Here is a 16,053-nt window from a genome sequence, read left to right as displayed (position 1 = left end):
CATCCACGCGTCTGTATCTTGTTCCTGTACGGAGTTATTGGCCAAAAACCTTTGGTGACCTTTGATGACGTCACATGACCTCACAGCTGCCCAACAGCAAAACAGACCTCAAGGTAGTGAAGGTTGATCGTATATGAAGTCATGTATGGTATATGGGGCCATTCCGACCCGTTTTAGTGGTAAAAACAGGGAGTTGATTTTTCCCCCATTGACTTATAATGGGGAGGTCGCGAAATTGACCTGACCTTAGGTCACCGATATCAAAATTCCGAGATATACAAATTGTAGCTACTAATGACCTTATAACATCCTGCGACTTTCAAAGGCCTCCGACATCTACTGTAGCTCTGGCACGGTGACAAAGTTGCAAAAAAGTGACTTGAGGTTGGGTCATTCAAAGTGACCTGGTGACCTGACCTTGAAAGGTAGGAGGTTCAAACTTGCACACCATGTGTAAAATTGATGAGGGAATAGTCATACCAAATTTCGCGGCGCTACGCGCCGCGGTTTTCCCGCTATTCGCGAAAAACCTCAGGGGGGCGGATATCCGCCCCCCCCCCGTCGGTGCGCGGGTTAAGAATGACGTTGGAGTGCCACCCATAACCATACAAAAAGTCTGCTTTTTATCGAGCAGCAAATGCCGATTGTTGCTCATCGTGGTGCAAGTAAACCCATAGGTCATAGGCAGACATGAAAAATCAACGTCACTTCTAGTAAATTGTCATTTATTAAAACAACAAAAAAGATCACTGAGTACCACAAACTAAGCCGAAATCACACAGTGACATTGCACTTTGGCCGCCCTAGTAGACGTCGCAGTTGGCGGACGAGTACTGGGTGCAGATGTCGTCGTTGGTGACCTCGCTGAAGGACTCGGACTGGTCCAGACCAGAGCCGGTGATGAGGTTCTTCATGTTGCAGTAGTTGGTGCTCGAGTCCAGGTAGGCGTAGGAGGTCTCCGAGGTCGAGAAACCCTAGAGCAAGAGCGGAAACGTGTTCAAGATTGTCTGAACGGTCGGAAAGCATCTTTCACTTCTTATATGTTTTATCCACTGTGCGTCTTTACAGTTAGCGATTCCACGCGATAAGTATTCTAGTCAGGTGCACCATGACGTCATTTTACAGCGTCACTCAGGTGTGTACAGTGACGTCATTTCCCTGTAGTTGAACTCACGTGCATGGCGCAGGTGCCGTCGGCTCCATCGGTGAAGGTGAACTCCAGGTCGTCCACGTAGCCGACAGTAGGGGTCGTGTGGGTGCCCGTCACAACGTTACCGTCGGTCGACAGCACCTGGAATAATGGCGATTGTTTTACAGAAAAGACACTTTTCCCCACCGTCGAAAATATCCGACAGTTTCGCCTGCCCCGTCAATCTAGTCTAATACGGATATCATTTCCGTTCATCTCCCCTCATTCAGAGACTTCTCTTACCATTATCTCACCTAACACTGTTAGTAACACAGGCACTTTCTCCGTCCATCTCGCCTCATACAGGCACTTTTCTCCATCTATCTCCCATCATACCGCCACTTTTCTTCATCTATCTCACCTCATACAGGCACTTTTCTCCGCCGTCGGCACAGCCCTCGGGGCCGGTCCAGGCGTTCATCTGGTCAATGATGGCCTGCTTCGCTTCCTCGCAGGTCACGCCGAACGTCCTGGGGGCGAGGGGAGGGTCAGTATTGTCATCATGATGCTTAAATTGTCTGTCAAGCATCATGAGCGTGTGCTATGTAGACAAGCTGAGATACTCTACGTCGGTTTATTCCCATATTTTTCCGAGCTATTTTGATGCATTACAACCGCCTTGTAACAATGGCATAAACCAGATGAAACAATGCAAGGTAAATAAATATTTGGCTACTATAACAACCTTTCAACCTACTATTACCAGTATAACGCCTTTTGGGGCGACTAACGGAGCGAGCGAGAGGGTGAGCCTTGCACGTGCGAAATTTCGAGGGGGTACCTCCAACTGACTTGGGCACGGCACCCTACTGACCGGTCTCTAGCGATGTGCCAAATTTGAGCACAATCGGCCCAGCCGTTCTCGAGATCTGGAAGCGGCACCCTGCACGTGCGCACGTGCAAAATGGGTCCCAAATGACTTGTGCACGGCACCCTACTAACTGGTCCCTCACCGTGTACCAAATTTGAGCGCCATCGGTCCAGCCGTTCTTGAGATCTGGAAACGACCCCTGCACGTGCGCACGTGCAGCAGCACCCCAATTCTGGCACATGGATATGCAGTGCCTAGTGGATGCCTACCTACATGTCAACTTTCAGCGCAATGGGCCCAGTAGTTACCGAGATATTGCCATTGTTACAAAGTTGACACCTCTTCGTTTTGCACGTGGCACGTGCATAAGGGGTCACCCAGTTAGTTAGTTAGTTAGTTTATTGACACTTGATAAAAAACATTATACATACAATGAATGTGGATAAAACTCAGATGACAGGCGTGTCCACCAAAAACACATGTCATAGACTTCTATACGTACTAAAAGGTTGCTTAGAACATAACATAATAAACAAAACGTCATCGATCAAAACACTCGAACCCACATGAATCGGGAATAGTCCAATGCTTGGTAGAAGGAATGAAGCTACCCTACAAAAATTACCGCATGTAAATCGGTCAAGTGGTTGCTGAGATATAAGCCTCGCAAAAGCGTCCGCACGGACGGCCGGCCGGCCGCTCATACTCAGAAATTTCCGTTAATCTAAGGAAAGACTACGCTCGCTTCGCTCACTCCGTAATAACGACCTTTCAATGTTTTCCATCGCTAACTAACTTGCCTTAAAAGTGTTTGATACCAATGGGTGAGGCCCTAGGTCATTTAAAGATTTAAAATATCATTCGTTTTTCCCTGCACACAGAAACACTCGGACTTACCAGTCGGCCTTGCAAGAGGCGTGCAGCGGGTACTGGACAGCCGAGGCCGCAGCCACCATCGAGAACAGAACAGCGAACTGCATCGTGAGCGAACTGGGGAGCTTCAGGTGCGAGCGAGCACGAAACTGACGAGTGTGGGCCGAACTACGCACCCCGCAGCGTTTTAATTGAAGTAATCTGCACCAGGCTGGCCATGTTCCCACCATTTCCTACGAGATAGGACCGTGCCATTTTTGCCAACTCACGACGGATAGAGTATTTGAAATTGTGACTTAACTGCATCGGATGCTATGTAAAAAGTGCCTCGAATGATTCGAGGCACTTCGAATTCGTTTATCTTAACGATAATAAAAAGCTGCATTACTTTCGAACAAGCAACTAATTCATGGGTTTCGAAAAATATTAATATTCTATTCCTATCTCATGGATTCCGCTCGGCGGTGAAGTAAACGACACGACAAATGAGTTACATAGAGGCCTGGGAGTAGCGTTATGTCCGGTACGCCGTCCTGCTGCGGCCTCCAGGATCCCAGCAAGAGCCTCCACCGGGTCTAAGTGGCCATTCATCACTGGATTAGTGGACTCGAATGTGGCTCTAACGCCCGTAATGGCTGCCAAAATGTTGGCTGGGGATGAAGGGTGAAAAACCAGTGACCGTGCAAGTACAACAAGCCTTTTTACCGTGTAGGTAAAAAGGCGACAGACTAAAATAACAAGCGAAGACGACAGAGAGTAAGAGTCAACGTCTACGTCACAAGACCGATCAAGATGTCACAAGACAAGAAGGATAGTCAATAGTAATGTTCGTGTCAAGTTCAATTTGCAATAAATGGGTGTGCCAGCATGCAAAACTTGTTGAACAGCAGACAAAAAATGTACCGTAGAAGATGCAATATTTTGTGGACATTTGTTGAAGAAGTTCAGCCATAGCAGGTGGAGCCAACATAAAGTTGATTCAACTTTTCTCTTTATCTTTTCATTTTTGAGTCGCCTGATAAATTTACATCAAATAACCATCACTTTGATATCCGTTAATCTCGTTGCATGCTGCATACAAATCAAAATCGAATGACAATAGCTACAAGTTATTGGCTTATCTCGACTGGGTTTATGTCTATCTTTGGGCACGATCCATGTTCAGATCACATAGTCGAGTCGCTGTGAATACAGGGACGGTTGCGACACGCCGCACAGTATGCATGTCGCTGGGATTCTTGGGAGATTGTGGGCGTATATCTCGTCAAACGGCCATCGTCGCGGATTAGGTTGTCAAGCCTTCAGACGGCAGTGCCGAGACTCGGTTCCAGACACCATTGGTGGGGCAAGTTTCAACTGTGGGAGGGCTCAGGTTTTCATTTTATAGGCAGCATCATAGGCGGCGGAACGGGGAGGGCACCGGGGCACCGTGCCCCCCTTTGATTTTGGCATTTTAACATTAGCCCTATGGGCGTTGCATGGAAAGAATGGGACCAAAAGTCGGCGGTGCCCCCCCCCCCCTTAATTGCAGGTGTTCCGCCGCTACTGGGCAGCATAAGCGTTGTTTGCTTGACATTCGTCGTACTAGGGGAAGGGGACAGATTGCAGGACAAATTTGCGGCTTTCAGCTCTTCGGTCACCGTTTAAAAGCTGCTGGATAGGTATCTGATATCGGATATCGGATATCATATTGGATAACCAATAATTTCCGCAAAGACAGCAGCACTTCAGTTCATCTTAACACCTGTAGTCCGCAGAACTTATGAATAAAGTGACCTAGGATGACCTTTGCTTCGACTTAAGTGTTGAAACAATCCTACCATCTAGCCTACAAAGTCGCACCCTTTCCGCTGACTGAGTCGGACACAATAGGCATACCGGAAAGTGTTGTGGTATAAACCGCACCTTTGCAGTGTGGCGAGAGAGCGTGCTTCAGATACCCTCTGGTGCGATATTCCCGTGGATATCATTACGAGTCTTACCAAGGATCCGTGTTTTGTCTTGGAAATGTTGACTGCATGCCATTCAGCGAAATGCCAACTAGCTTCTCTCTCCTATAGGTTCTTTCCATCTACCTTCGATTGTTTCTATGCGGTTTAGCGGAAATGAGCATATCTTCAAAGCAGCGTAAGAATTCCCAGAGATAAGTCTACTATTGGGTCAGATAAAAGTTGCCACGACGAATTGTGAGAGTCATCTGTGCGTAGCGGTTTTAACGCAATGCCACCTTGTGTTTTTCCATTCCCCAAATACGAGTGAGCAAGTTACTAATGCTTTGTTTCTTTGTCATAAAATGGCTTTGCGAGCGTAATGCACAATGGACATTGATGCATTTTTATTTTTTCGGAGCATTTACTTCCATTTGTACGGAAAAACGTTGCATTAAATATGTAGGTGAGCACATGAGCGTTTTAATGCAAGTTTTCGAATGAGTGCATTTTATGGAAAAATATCGTCCCTCTAGCATAACTAAAATTATGGAGCTTGTGATCTGTTTAGTTTTCATCTGCATGATGCATGAAATCAACTTTTATCAACTTTTTCAGTAAGCTGACTGTCATTCCGATCATGTAATAACTGTCACACAAAAGGCCACATTCCGAGAGATCTCCACTGAGCGGGGAGACCATCGTTTACCTGTTCCGAGGACATATTATGGCAGAGTGGTCGCTGGAACCGACCTTGGACGAGGAAGCATGTCAGCTATGCATCCCAACTGTGCCAGAATATAGCGATTCTCTAAGATAAAGAACTATTAGCTTTGAGGACGTCAAACAAATGACTGATATGCGACTGGTTGTTGTTGATGATTGCACTTCAAGTAAATGACAAATTAAAAATGCTTCAAATAAAATGCCATATCTGCAGCGAAGAAATATTTCCAGCGTGAAAGGGTAACAATTTAAGCAAGCAAGAGGCCATGATCACCGAATACAAAAAAAAAAACAAATGACAAAAATGACAAGCTCAAAAGTAAAAACAAACGAATTACGAGAACCAACTTTGACACTAGCCTGAACCTTTTATAGCAACATAACTTGACGACTTCTTGCGTAACATTCAAATATACACATCTGTACATTCCCGTTGCTACAACCGAAACGCTGAAGTTAGAAATAAGTCGATTTGCTCTTACGTAGCCCAGATGCTTTCTGAGGGATCTTTTGCACATAAAGCACCATCATATCTACCTGAACGGCGTGAGATCACCGTCAGCTTTAGATGGTGAGATTGGACATTGAGCAGCTCTGCCAACTCTGCAGCATTAGCGGCTTCTGAGAAAAGTGGCCAGCCGGCTGAGCCGATGATGGGCTGACCTTCCCGGGCCGGAGGGACGGACCTTGAGGCGCTGGAGACCGGTGTACGGGCGCCAATAGCGTCGTCACCGCCGGCGGAGGGCCGAATGGGACTGGTGATAACCCAGTTGCATCATATGATATATCCCAAGAATGATAAGGATAGACGTAAATTTTTGGAAGCAAACTAAGTGGTGTGATAGCTAGAGCTCTATTGGCCAGGATAAACGTTTTTGCTTGGATGAAGTGAAGCAAGACGTTTTTGCTTCATCCAAGCAAAATGGTTTATCATGAGACATCCAACATAATCATATGGCATTAGTCAGCCTTTTGACTTATTTACGCACAAAGCCTTTTGCTTTACTTTTACAATGGGTTCCTTTAATATAGCCGCTTATGTTCAACCATTCCATCCACTTTGTTCTTGCAGCATAACCCGCGCACCGACGGGGGGCGGATATCCGCCCCCCCTTGAGGTTTTTCGCAGATAGCGGGAAAACCGCGGTGCGTAGCGCCGCGAAGTTTGGTACGACTATTCTCTCATCAATTTTACACATGGTGTGCCAGTTTGAACCTCTTAACTTTTAAGGTCAGGTCACCAGGTTATTTTGAATGACCCAATCTCAAGTCACTTTTTTGCAACTTTGTCACCGTGCCAGAGCCCAGAGCTACAGTAGATGTCGGAGGCTTTTGAAAGTCGCAGGATGTTATAAGGTCATTAGTAGCTACAATTTGTTTATCTCGGAATTTTGATATCGATGACCTAAGGTCAGGTCAATTTCTCGACCTCCCCATTGTAAGTCAATGGGGGAAAAATCAACTCCCAGTTTTTACCACTAAAACGGATCGGAATGGCCCCATAAACCATACATGACTTCATATACGATCAACCTTTACTACCTTGTGGTCTGTTTTGCTGTTGGGCAGCTCTAAGGTCATGTGACGTCATCAAAGGTCACCAAAGGTTTTTTTGCCAATAACTCCGTACAGGAACAAGATACAGCCGCGCGGATGGTCTCATTGTGTTCAGCTCGTCAAAGCGCATCGAATGATATACATGATGACCTCGAGGTCACGTGACCTAAGGTCAACCTTTGACCTTGACCTTTCGAGGTCAACATATATATCATTCGATGCGGATTAACGAGAGGATCACGGTGATACCCTTAGTATCTTGACTAGTTCGAAAGTTATTCGAGAACAACTCTCCATATCTAGCGCCGCCGTTTTGACTTTTTGACCCCTGTGACGTCATCTTTGACCTGACCTGAAAATGACCTTAGTAAAAATCGTAGAGCTTGTCCGTGCGTATCCCATGCCGTTTACCGCTTGTCGCTATCTTGCTTTGTTCTCGAGATCTCAGGGGGGGGGCGGTCATCCGCCCCCCCCGTCGGTACTAAGTTGGCGTAGACCCCCGTCGGTGCGCGGGATAAGGTATTTCCAACAATAATTTTTTTCTCTCTGAAATATGTCACGTCTAGAAATTTGATGTAGCTATTTAACCTTAAACTTATGCTCTATTACACCCGGCATCTTTTGGTCGTAAGAATTACAATAGCGACAAGTAAGAGAGAAAACGTAATGGCCATCGAAGACCTAAACTTCGATAGTGCCGATTGTGGGTACAAGCTCCACTGACCACTGTCCGACTCATATTGGGTAGCGTTTATTCATTTGTGGTCAGACGATTGCAGATCACCATCTAAGCACCACCACAAATAACCGTTACCGTTTTCCCATTCATTCCTTCTCACAGGTGAAATTCAGGCCGAAACCCCCCTCCACCTCCCGTGCTGTGAAGCTCAGGAGGCTGGGTCCCGCCTGGCTCCGTCTCAGAGCTCCGATGATGGCCGAGAGGAGCAGCTGAGCGGCAGGGCCTGGCACGGACCTGCCTGACCAGAGGATTAACCCCGGCCACGGCAGCGGGATTTGCCAATGAAAGTGCAGCTGGGGCAGCGGAGGAGACGCCGGGACGCTCCGAGGCTGGCCTTGAATCCGGCGGCAGGATCCGGCAGATCGCGGACAGCTGCGCCAGCGGGATGGTACAGGATTCCTGCTGGACTCGGACCGAGTACGGAGACATGGTCATGTGACCCTGGGGGACAGGGTCAAGGACAGGGATCTTCTCTTGGACTGAAATCCTTAGAAATGGAGGTCGCCGAGGGTGGGCTGTGCACGTGAATAGAGCTATTGGCTACGTATGCTTCCAGACTATCATACGTAAACAGTTACTGTGAAAAAGAGCACCTTCTAAAGTGCTTTGAGATGCTAAGTGATCCCGCTATATAGCATGCAATAATCCACCTCCGCAGTCATCTGTAAATGATGTAAATGCCTATGAGCTTCTAGCAAAGAGGGCATGCAAATCCATCTGTCAGGCATTTCTGGCAGTTTCAGATAACACCTGCTGATAAGGGCAATGCAGGCGTCTGACTCACTCCTCGGAATGCTGAACAAAGACGAGGGAGGCGAGATCTTCACTGATGTGTCACGGTTAGATGGGGATTCTGGCAGACGCTCGTGCTGGAAATCGACTACCGTTCAGCACAGATATCTCGATATCCCTTCAGTGGACGTTCCACATAAAAAGCTGTTTGTAATGCATGACCATGTAGACCTCTGTATACCGTATACAGAAGAGAATGTATGATTTACAGAGGTCAACAGAAGTCAGATTTTACAGAGGTTAGATGTTCTGCATGTCCAGTTTAGGTACACAGGGATCTATGGCGTATAAATGGATAAACTCGAACAGTTGTTTCAAAGAGGCACCAAAACGTTTTTTTTGTAAGTGTTTCTTGCTCTTTGCAGCCAATTCGTCTCTCATTCCTTATATTGCAACAATCCTCTCCGTTTTTTTCCGAGACGGACAACCTCTTGTGCATATCATGATGTAATAGCCTGACACAGTAAGTCGGAAGCCAACTTCGTTTAACTGGCAGAAGGTGATTGTGCCGTATGCGAATGCCATTAACACAGTTCTACCAAATGCCAGCTCTACGTGTTTCTCTGTGGGAGCCAGCAGCTGTCTGCAGTCGCAATACACCAGTGCAGGGACACCGTCAAACACGCCAATCGGGGACGGCCGCCCGCGGCTCTGTGACGTCATACTCCTCCGAGGACCCCCACTGATCCGGGGAGGAATGTCCCCGGCCCCACGTGCACCGGGTGGGGGTGGGGGTGGGGGCGGGGGTCGGATTACCTAGCTCACCGACCTTGGCTGTGACGGCCATGAAGGCGGCTGACCACCATCTCGATGGTACGTCGTCCACCAAATCTGACCACAGTCACTGGCACCAAGGTGGACATCCTGAGTGGGAGCTAGCTGCCTTTTCCTCCCATGGAGGCGATGGAACTGAATTCAAGACTCGACCTACGAATGTAGCAGCGCAGATGTTCAGTAGCGTAAGCGTACGCAAGCTCGACCGACAGGCACTTGAGACTCAAAGCACTCCAAGCATTCCATTTTGAAACGCATCTGTCTGACAGCATGTGCTGAGTGTTAGAAGTATCAATTGTTTCACTTCTTGATGCATGGAAACACGAGTCATTATCTTCGTTTTCAGGATGCAGACATAAGCGGCTGTGTGGCACTAACCCGGTTTACATAGCATACTTGACGATGCTCTAGCTCGTTAATTTTGCGATAATTTCGATGCAGTGGTCTTCAAATATTTAGAGGGGATCATTTTGTAAATTGTTCAGCACCATCATTGGCATATTTTGCAACATCACGGACGGAGATATAAGCTTGCAACAAACCCTATGTAAACGCGTCTACTGTCTCCCAACGGAAAATCCAGTTTTTACATAATCTACTGAAATATCCTGGAGAGAAATGTCCAGGCAGCGGTGACTTTGGGAAAAAATATTTGGGCAGGTGTCGTTAACGGATATATGTATTGGCTTGTTCTCGATGTCGTTGATGTTTACATCTGAAATGCGTAGGTACGACCATAGTGTAATTACACTATGGTACGACAATACCTTGTTCCAACATTAATGCTGACTTTAAATGCGAATATATTCCCGTGCGTGCATGTCTTTGGAATTTTGCCCCGTTATACGATCCCCTCAAAGTAAAGTTTTTTTTTTTTTTGGTGCACAACCATGCTTTGCACAAGCTGTTATTCAATGAATTTCTGCTTGTAAATATTTTCTTTGAATTATGCCCACGTCACACATATATCTACTTTAGTCTTGCAACTGTGTAAATTGTTTTGAAAGTTGCCGGTTCTTTTGAGCTTCCTCTACAACAGATAAGCTTGTAAAGTGTCAACAGACTGGATGTGTAAGGCCTAGGTGCCCATGAACAACTTCTGGACTCGGTTCCTGGTTACATGAAACCAACTGATCTCGTTTGTAATTGAAACTGCCAAGAATAAGATAGCTGTAGCAGGCGAATGTTCAGCGAATCAGTTCGCCAGCCTAAATGCCTAAACATCTAAATCAGCTTTTTTACAGGGCTATACTAGGCCATTGATCACACGAGAAGACACGCTGATGAGCTCAGGAGCGGCGGAACACCTTCAATTAAGGGGGGGGGGGCACTGCCGATTTTCCGTCCCATTCTTTCCATGCAACGCCCTTAGGGCTAATGTTAAAATGTCAAAATCAAAGGGGGGCACGGTGCCCCGGTGCCCTCCCCGTTCCGCCGCCTATGGATGAGCTTACAGACTCGTATGTTCAGACTCCATAGATCGTACTTCCACCTTCGAACTGCTTGGAAACCTTGAAAGGAAAATGGAAAACGATAGTGGAATAAGAAAATAGCTTGATAAGTTTTCTGTTTTTATTTGCATAGCAGTGTCGCTGTCACAATACAGAGGAAACAACGATTTAAAGAAACAACAACGAAGGATCAATCAATATCCAGCTTGCTAAATCTTACAGTTTTGTTAATATTCACGTAAACAGGATCTTGCGTTTATTGACTTTAGTTCATGGGCTGTTTAATTCAATCTTCAGTTCAATGACTGAATCCGAGGCAGAGCTATGAAAACCGCTAGGCAGATCTTGTGACTATAGGCTGCATATCAGTCCGATTCAGGACAATTTCTCTAGGCAACTGCTCACTAGCAAACAAATGCTAACCAGCAAATTGCTAGATTATCGGCACCCAGCTCAACTCTCTGTACCTATTGAAAGGGTAAACAGACACTGCATTCGTGATGAGACGCATATAGAACACACGACAAAGCTAACTACATATGTCCATGACCCGAATGAGCTCAATCTTTTTTCGTCATCGTGGTCTGGCATCTATGACTTCACAATGGCCGTCCTAAAATGAGCCATGGCTCTATACCAGCAGCCCTTTAAGTGATTAACATAACTGCCGCATTATTTCACTTGGTCACTAATCATCCCCTGATCTGATCCCTTGCTCACGTTCACTACCAATTCTGTGTTGCGTAACATTCATGAACATAACGAAAAATCACACGCTTTGAGAACATGGCACATGAGGTGAATCGATACTAGCCGTTTTCACGACGGGCTATCTAGCGAGTGCACCTTATTTGACCAAATCTGCACCTAATCTCTTTTACAGCAAATATCTGTATTTTATGAATTTATTTCAGTGTTTTAATCGATGATACTCTCTGATAATATGGCAAAGCAGGCATATAAGCAAATAGTGCAACCCTAGCTGATAGCTACTAAGAGACACACTGAACCTAATTTGACCACATTTGCACCTAATCTGCACCAGATGAGCACCAAATGTGTACCAGATGGCCGTCGTGAAAACGGCTACTGTATGACAAAATGAAATGATTCAATAGCTTCTGTCCTATAAGGTCTGCTGCACCTGGGTTGCGTAACGTTTTCTCACATTGCACGGACCTCATCTCCCATACATCAGAGCCTCCATCAGCAGATCCGGGGAGCTGCTCCAATTGGTGACCTGGAGGAGGGAAGGGGAAGGGGAGGGGAAGCATGGTGCTCCGATTCGAGGCCCTCCAGACCATCCAGCGTCTCCCGTCACTGGCCACGCCCCTGTGACGCAATACCCCAGCGCTGATTGGTCGGTTTGCGTGGGACCATGTGGGGGGAGGAGAGGGGAGGGGAGGGGAGGACTCGAGAGGGCAGCTAGCGTGGGAGACGGCCAGATGCCAGTGCCGGCAGGAAAAGCCGGGAAGAATATGGAGCCATCACACCGTGTTAGCGACAGTTGACCAGTCACACTCTAATCTCAAATGTTTCCTGTTCTTAAGAATATCGAAATGGAGAGATTCTCTATCATCGATCATTAGTCACATATACAGTGCCTACATAGTACATATGCAGTACATATGACCTACGTTTGTTCTACGAGTAGGTAAATGGATGCAAAAATGACGCTAATGCTTGAAGTGAAGTGAAGATACAAAACAAAATTGAGGATAAAATGAAGGGGAGCCTGATACGTTTTAGAATATGCTATTATTCCATCGCTGTCATGCTTCATTTTCATATTTCCCCACGGCATCAAGGCAACAGCGTTTAACACCAACCAGACCTACCCGAAAAAGCAAAAAGGAAGCTACACAAACTACCTTGTACTCTAGGAAGATTTCCAGTCTTGACAGATCATCCATGAATTTTACAGCTTTGCTGGTACACACAAATGAAAAAAGAGCAACATAACTGTTTCAGAACACGCATTATCGAGGTTACTTCCGAGAGAACAAACCGCAAGGATAAGCTACACACCCAAACCTCCCGCACCAGGTAAAAGTTCAACGTTTTGTGATAACGTAACCCAACGCACCGCTCCATGTTAGCCAGGGCTCGCGGTGGGCACCGGAGCACGCCCCATCCGGCGCACAACTCGGAGAAGGCCGCGACTCCGGCGGGGCTCAGCGGCGGGATCCCGCTGGTTCTACATGCGCTAATCGTGTCAGACTGGTTCCAGCTCTCGGACACCTATCCAGATCACCTGGGTGGCGTCACACAGCACGCAGCAGGCCGTATATAAGACAGACAGAGCTCTGCTTAGGCACCATTCTACATCGGACCGACCGACCTGCCACCGACATGAAGCTCGTAAGCAGCCGGGGCGAGGGGAGCGGCCGTATGTCGGCCGCCAGTGGTGAAAACGCACAGTGTGGCGAGCTGAGACCTCATCTGGGACTGAACGGTGGCAGCTGCAACGGCTGGACTGTGATCTATGGATCTATTTGCAATCTGGCATTCATCGGGATAATTTTTCAAGGTGCTGGATTTCAAGAGGACTCCTGCATTGCTAGGCTTACAAAATTTATCCATTCATAGTTCAGGTTGCATATGAATATTTCTTAAATGCGTTGCCGGGAATCGTAAAAGTGCATCAACAAGTGTCAGAGATGAGCGTTCAGTGTCTGATGCAGATTTTGTCTTTATCCACAGCTGATCGTGCTGTGCCTGGCCGCCGTGGCTCTGGCCCGGCCCCAGAGTGAGAGGGACGCCCAGATCATCCTGTACGACCACGAGCTGAGGGAGGACCAGTCCTGGGATACCGCGTGAGTACCACTCAATGACAGACACGCAGAAGAAATTATCGCAAGTCTTCTTATATGTAAGAAGCTACCTTGTAAGGTTGACACAAAAACCTTCATTCATTCTCGTAAATGATATAACAAGAGAAAGGAAATGTTTTGCATTTATAAAAGGTTATGTTGATGTGATTTATGAGGGTGAGGTCAGTTGTCCTTGCACATACATTCCTAAATGCTATAAGGCAATAGTGGTAATTGAAGGTCAAAAGTTACTACACTTTATAACAAATATACGATGATGGCGCACATTCAATTTCCTATTGAAAAACCACAGCATAGTAAATGCCCATACCCATACGCATATTGAATATTGATTCGACACTGGTGTATAGCTAAGGCAGTACCTACAACCCATTTCTCAACCTCTGCTCACAGTTATGAGACGTCGAACGGTATCGCCGTCGAGGACTCTGGCATTCAGTACCCGGGAGCCGAGCCCGAGACCGGCAACCAGGTCAAGTCCGGCAGCTTCGAGTTCAAGCACCCGGACGGCACCATCACCTACCTCTCCTACATCTCTGACGAGGACGGCTACCGGCCCGAGAGTGACGCCATCCCCACCTTCAACGGACGGGTGGACATCCAGGACGCCTACCAGTAAATACCAGGAACACAGTCGAAAAGAAAACGACAACTTTTTAGAAGATCCATCGCCAGCCTGGAATTGGCAAGACAATTGTGAATATTTTGGCTTTGATCAGTCTGATGACAAAAATGTGACCAAAATCATGTCTGCGTGAAATAAGCACCATCCATCAATGCCAGTGTTTCTATTCGTTCAAAATGATGTCGGTCATTCTCATCATTTAGTCCCTCAAACCTACCCACATTCCTGTGTCTCGGCCGTTTGTACCAGTATCACCTGTATCAGCTATCCTGTGAAATGGTTTGCTCTGTGAAATGATTGTGATTTACCGTTTTGTGCATATTTTACCTTGTGTTTATAATATACCGTGTAACTGTACACTGCCATTTATATCAGTCATTTTATTTCTCGAACTTCAGCTGGCGAATTTTATTGGATTAGGAGTGATGGGAAGGGGAATAACGGACGGGCAAACGGACTAAGGCAACCTGTTTTGAAATGACTCATCAAAGAACAAGCTTGTCGCTTTTTATTTTGCAAGATCGCTTTCAATACTAGTCCACTGGTTATGACAAAAGATCATAACCAGTGAGCCAGTGACAGAAACAGGTCGAGCTTCGAGGTTTTGAACATTCTTTTGAAAAATATTACGACTAAATGAAACTCAACCGGCTACGTCTTTGCTTAACCGCTTGAATTTGTCCCTATGTTAAATTTCTTACTTTATTGAAAGAACAGACCCCGCGAAGACGAATATGCCCCGAACGCTCATAGTTGCTTGGCAACGGAACTCCAGCATGCTGAAATTACCTTGACACACAATAACTATATACATCAGTATGCACTAGATGCCTAACAACTTTGAAACATGAGCTGGTTGATAGTAATAACAACAGAGAGCATCAGAAGCTATCAAACAGTTCATAACCAGTGCCATATTTGTGCAAACAGCTTGTGCGCAGCACGAAGTGTTCAAAGTCGTTTATGTATTTGCATATATGTGACCTTTGAATGCTTCAATACATCCTCCATCATACAGCGCATTACCAGCCGCCGGTAAATATCTACTCCGTGTCAGTAAATATTATTACCCGATCTTTTCAACCACAGCAGCGTCCGTTAAAGCTCGCCACACCTCTGCCGCTAGACGTGCCACCTGAACCTCTCATCCTACTCGGCTCGGATGTGAACCCTTCCAGAGAACACGGGAATGGCCTCTCCCTCGGCCCTGAACCCTTTCTCATCGGCCACACACAAAGAAATATTGACACCGTTAGCGGTGTAATTGCACAGTACATATCTGAGCACTTGAGGCAGGTTAACTTAGTCCCTTCCCCGCTTAAATTACTCGCATTGGCTTCTAAATGAACACCAAGAAGAAGGTAATAGAACACTGTTAGGAGGGTTGGGTGTTTTACTACACCATGATATAACGTTAACGGTGTTAAATTACCCTGAAGCTCTTTTTAAAAGTATGCTATTACCCTTTCGCTACCCCGTTTACGCGGTTAAAAACACCCTAGAAGACCTTTTCAACAAATAGTACATATCTGAGCAGTTGAAGGAGGTTTTTTACACCCATGGTATATCTACGAAAACACTCTTCATCTACTAAAAATATACTTCTACGATTCTATTAATACAACGATTTTACTTTTATAAACCATATTATAGGTATTAAAACACGTGCATATTAAAATAATACCGTTGACTAATCTTAATATTTCAGGATACATAACATCCGTAGCTTCCTGCAAATGTCCAAACAAAGTGCC

General features: G+C 46.2%; 2 protein-coding genes across 2 annotated transcripts; one reads left to right on the top strand and one right to left on the bottom strand.

Moving 5' to 3' along the window:
- Positions 1-708: 708 nt before the first annotated feature.
- Positions 709-3,036, bottom strand: LOC122382113. The gene is made up of 4 exons (XM_043367060.1): positions 2,898-3,036; positions 1,551-1,659; positions 1,175-1,291; positions 709-974 (listed from the first exon to the last, which is right to left on the bottom strand). Exons 1-4 carry the CDS (start codon positions 2,978-2,980, stop codon positions 804-806), a joined length of 480 nt encoding a protein of 159 aa, XP_043222995.1. The 5' UTR covers positions 2,981-3,036; the 3' UTR covers positions 709-803.
- A 10,051-nt stretch (positions 3,037-13,087) lies between these two features.
- On the top strand, positions 13,088-14,656 carry LOC122382118 (cuticle protein CP14.6-like). The gene is made up of 3 exons (XM_043367063.1): positions 13,088-13,201; positions 13,544-13,656; positions 14,068-14,656. The coding sequence occupies exons 1-3, from the start codon at positions 13,193-13,195 to the stop codon at positions 14,291-14,293; spliced, it is 348 nt and encodes a 115-aa protein (XP_043222998.1). The 5' UTR covers positions 13,088-13,192; the 3' UTR covers positions 14,294-14,656.
- The last annotated feature ends 1,397 nt before the right edge of the window (positions 14,657-16,053 follow it).

Source organism: Amphibalanus amphitrite, unplaced genomic scaffold (genome assembly GCF_019059575.1).
Source record: "Amphibalanus amphitrite isolate SeventyFive unplaced genomic scaffold, NRLGWU_Aamphi_draft 000133F_arrow, whole genome shotgun sequence".
Taxonomy (NCBI): Eukaryota; Metazoa; Arthropoda; class Thecostraca; order Balanomorpha; family Balanidae; genus Amphibalanus; species Amphibalanus amphitrite.
The sequence above is the reverse complement of the archived record's forward strand: the minus strand, read 5'-3'. Positions and strand labels throughout refer to the sequence as shown.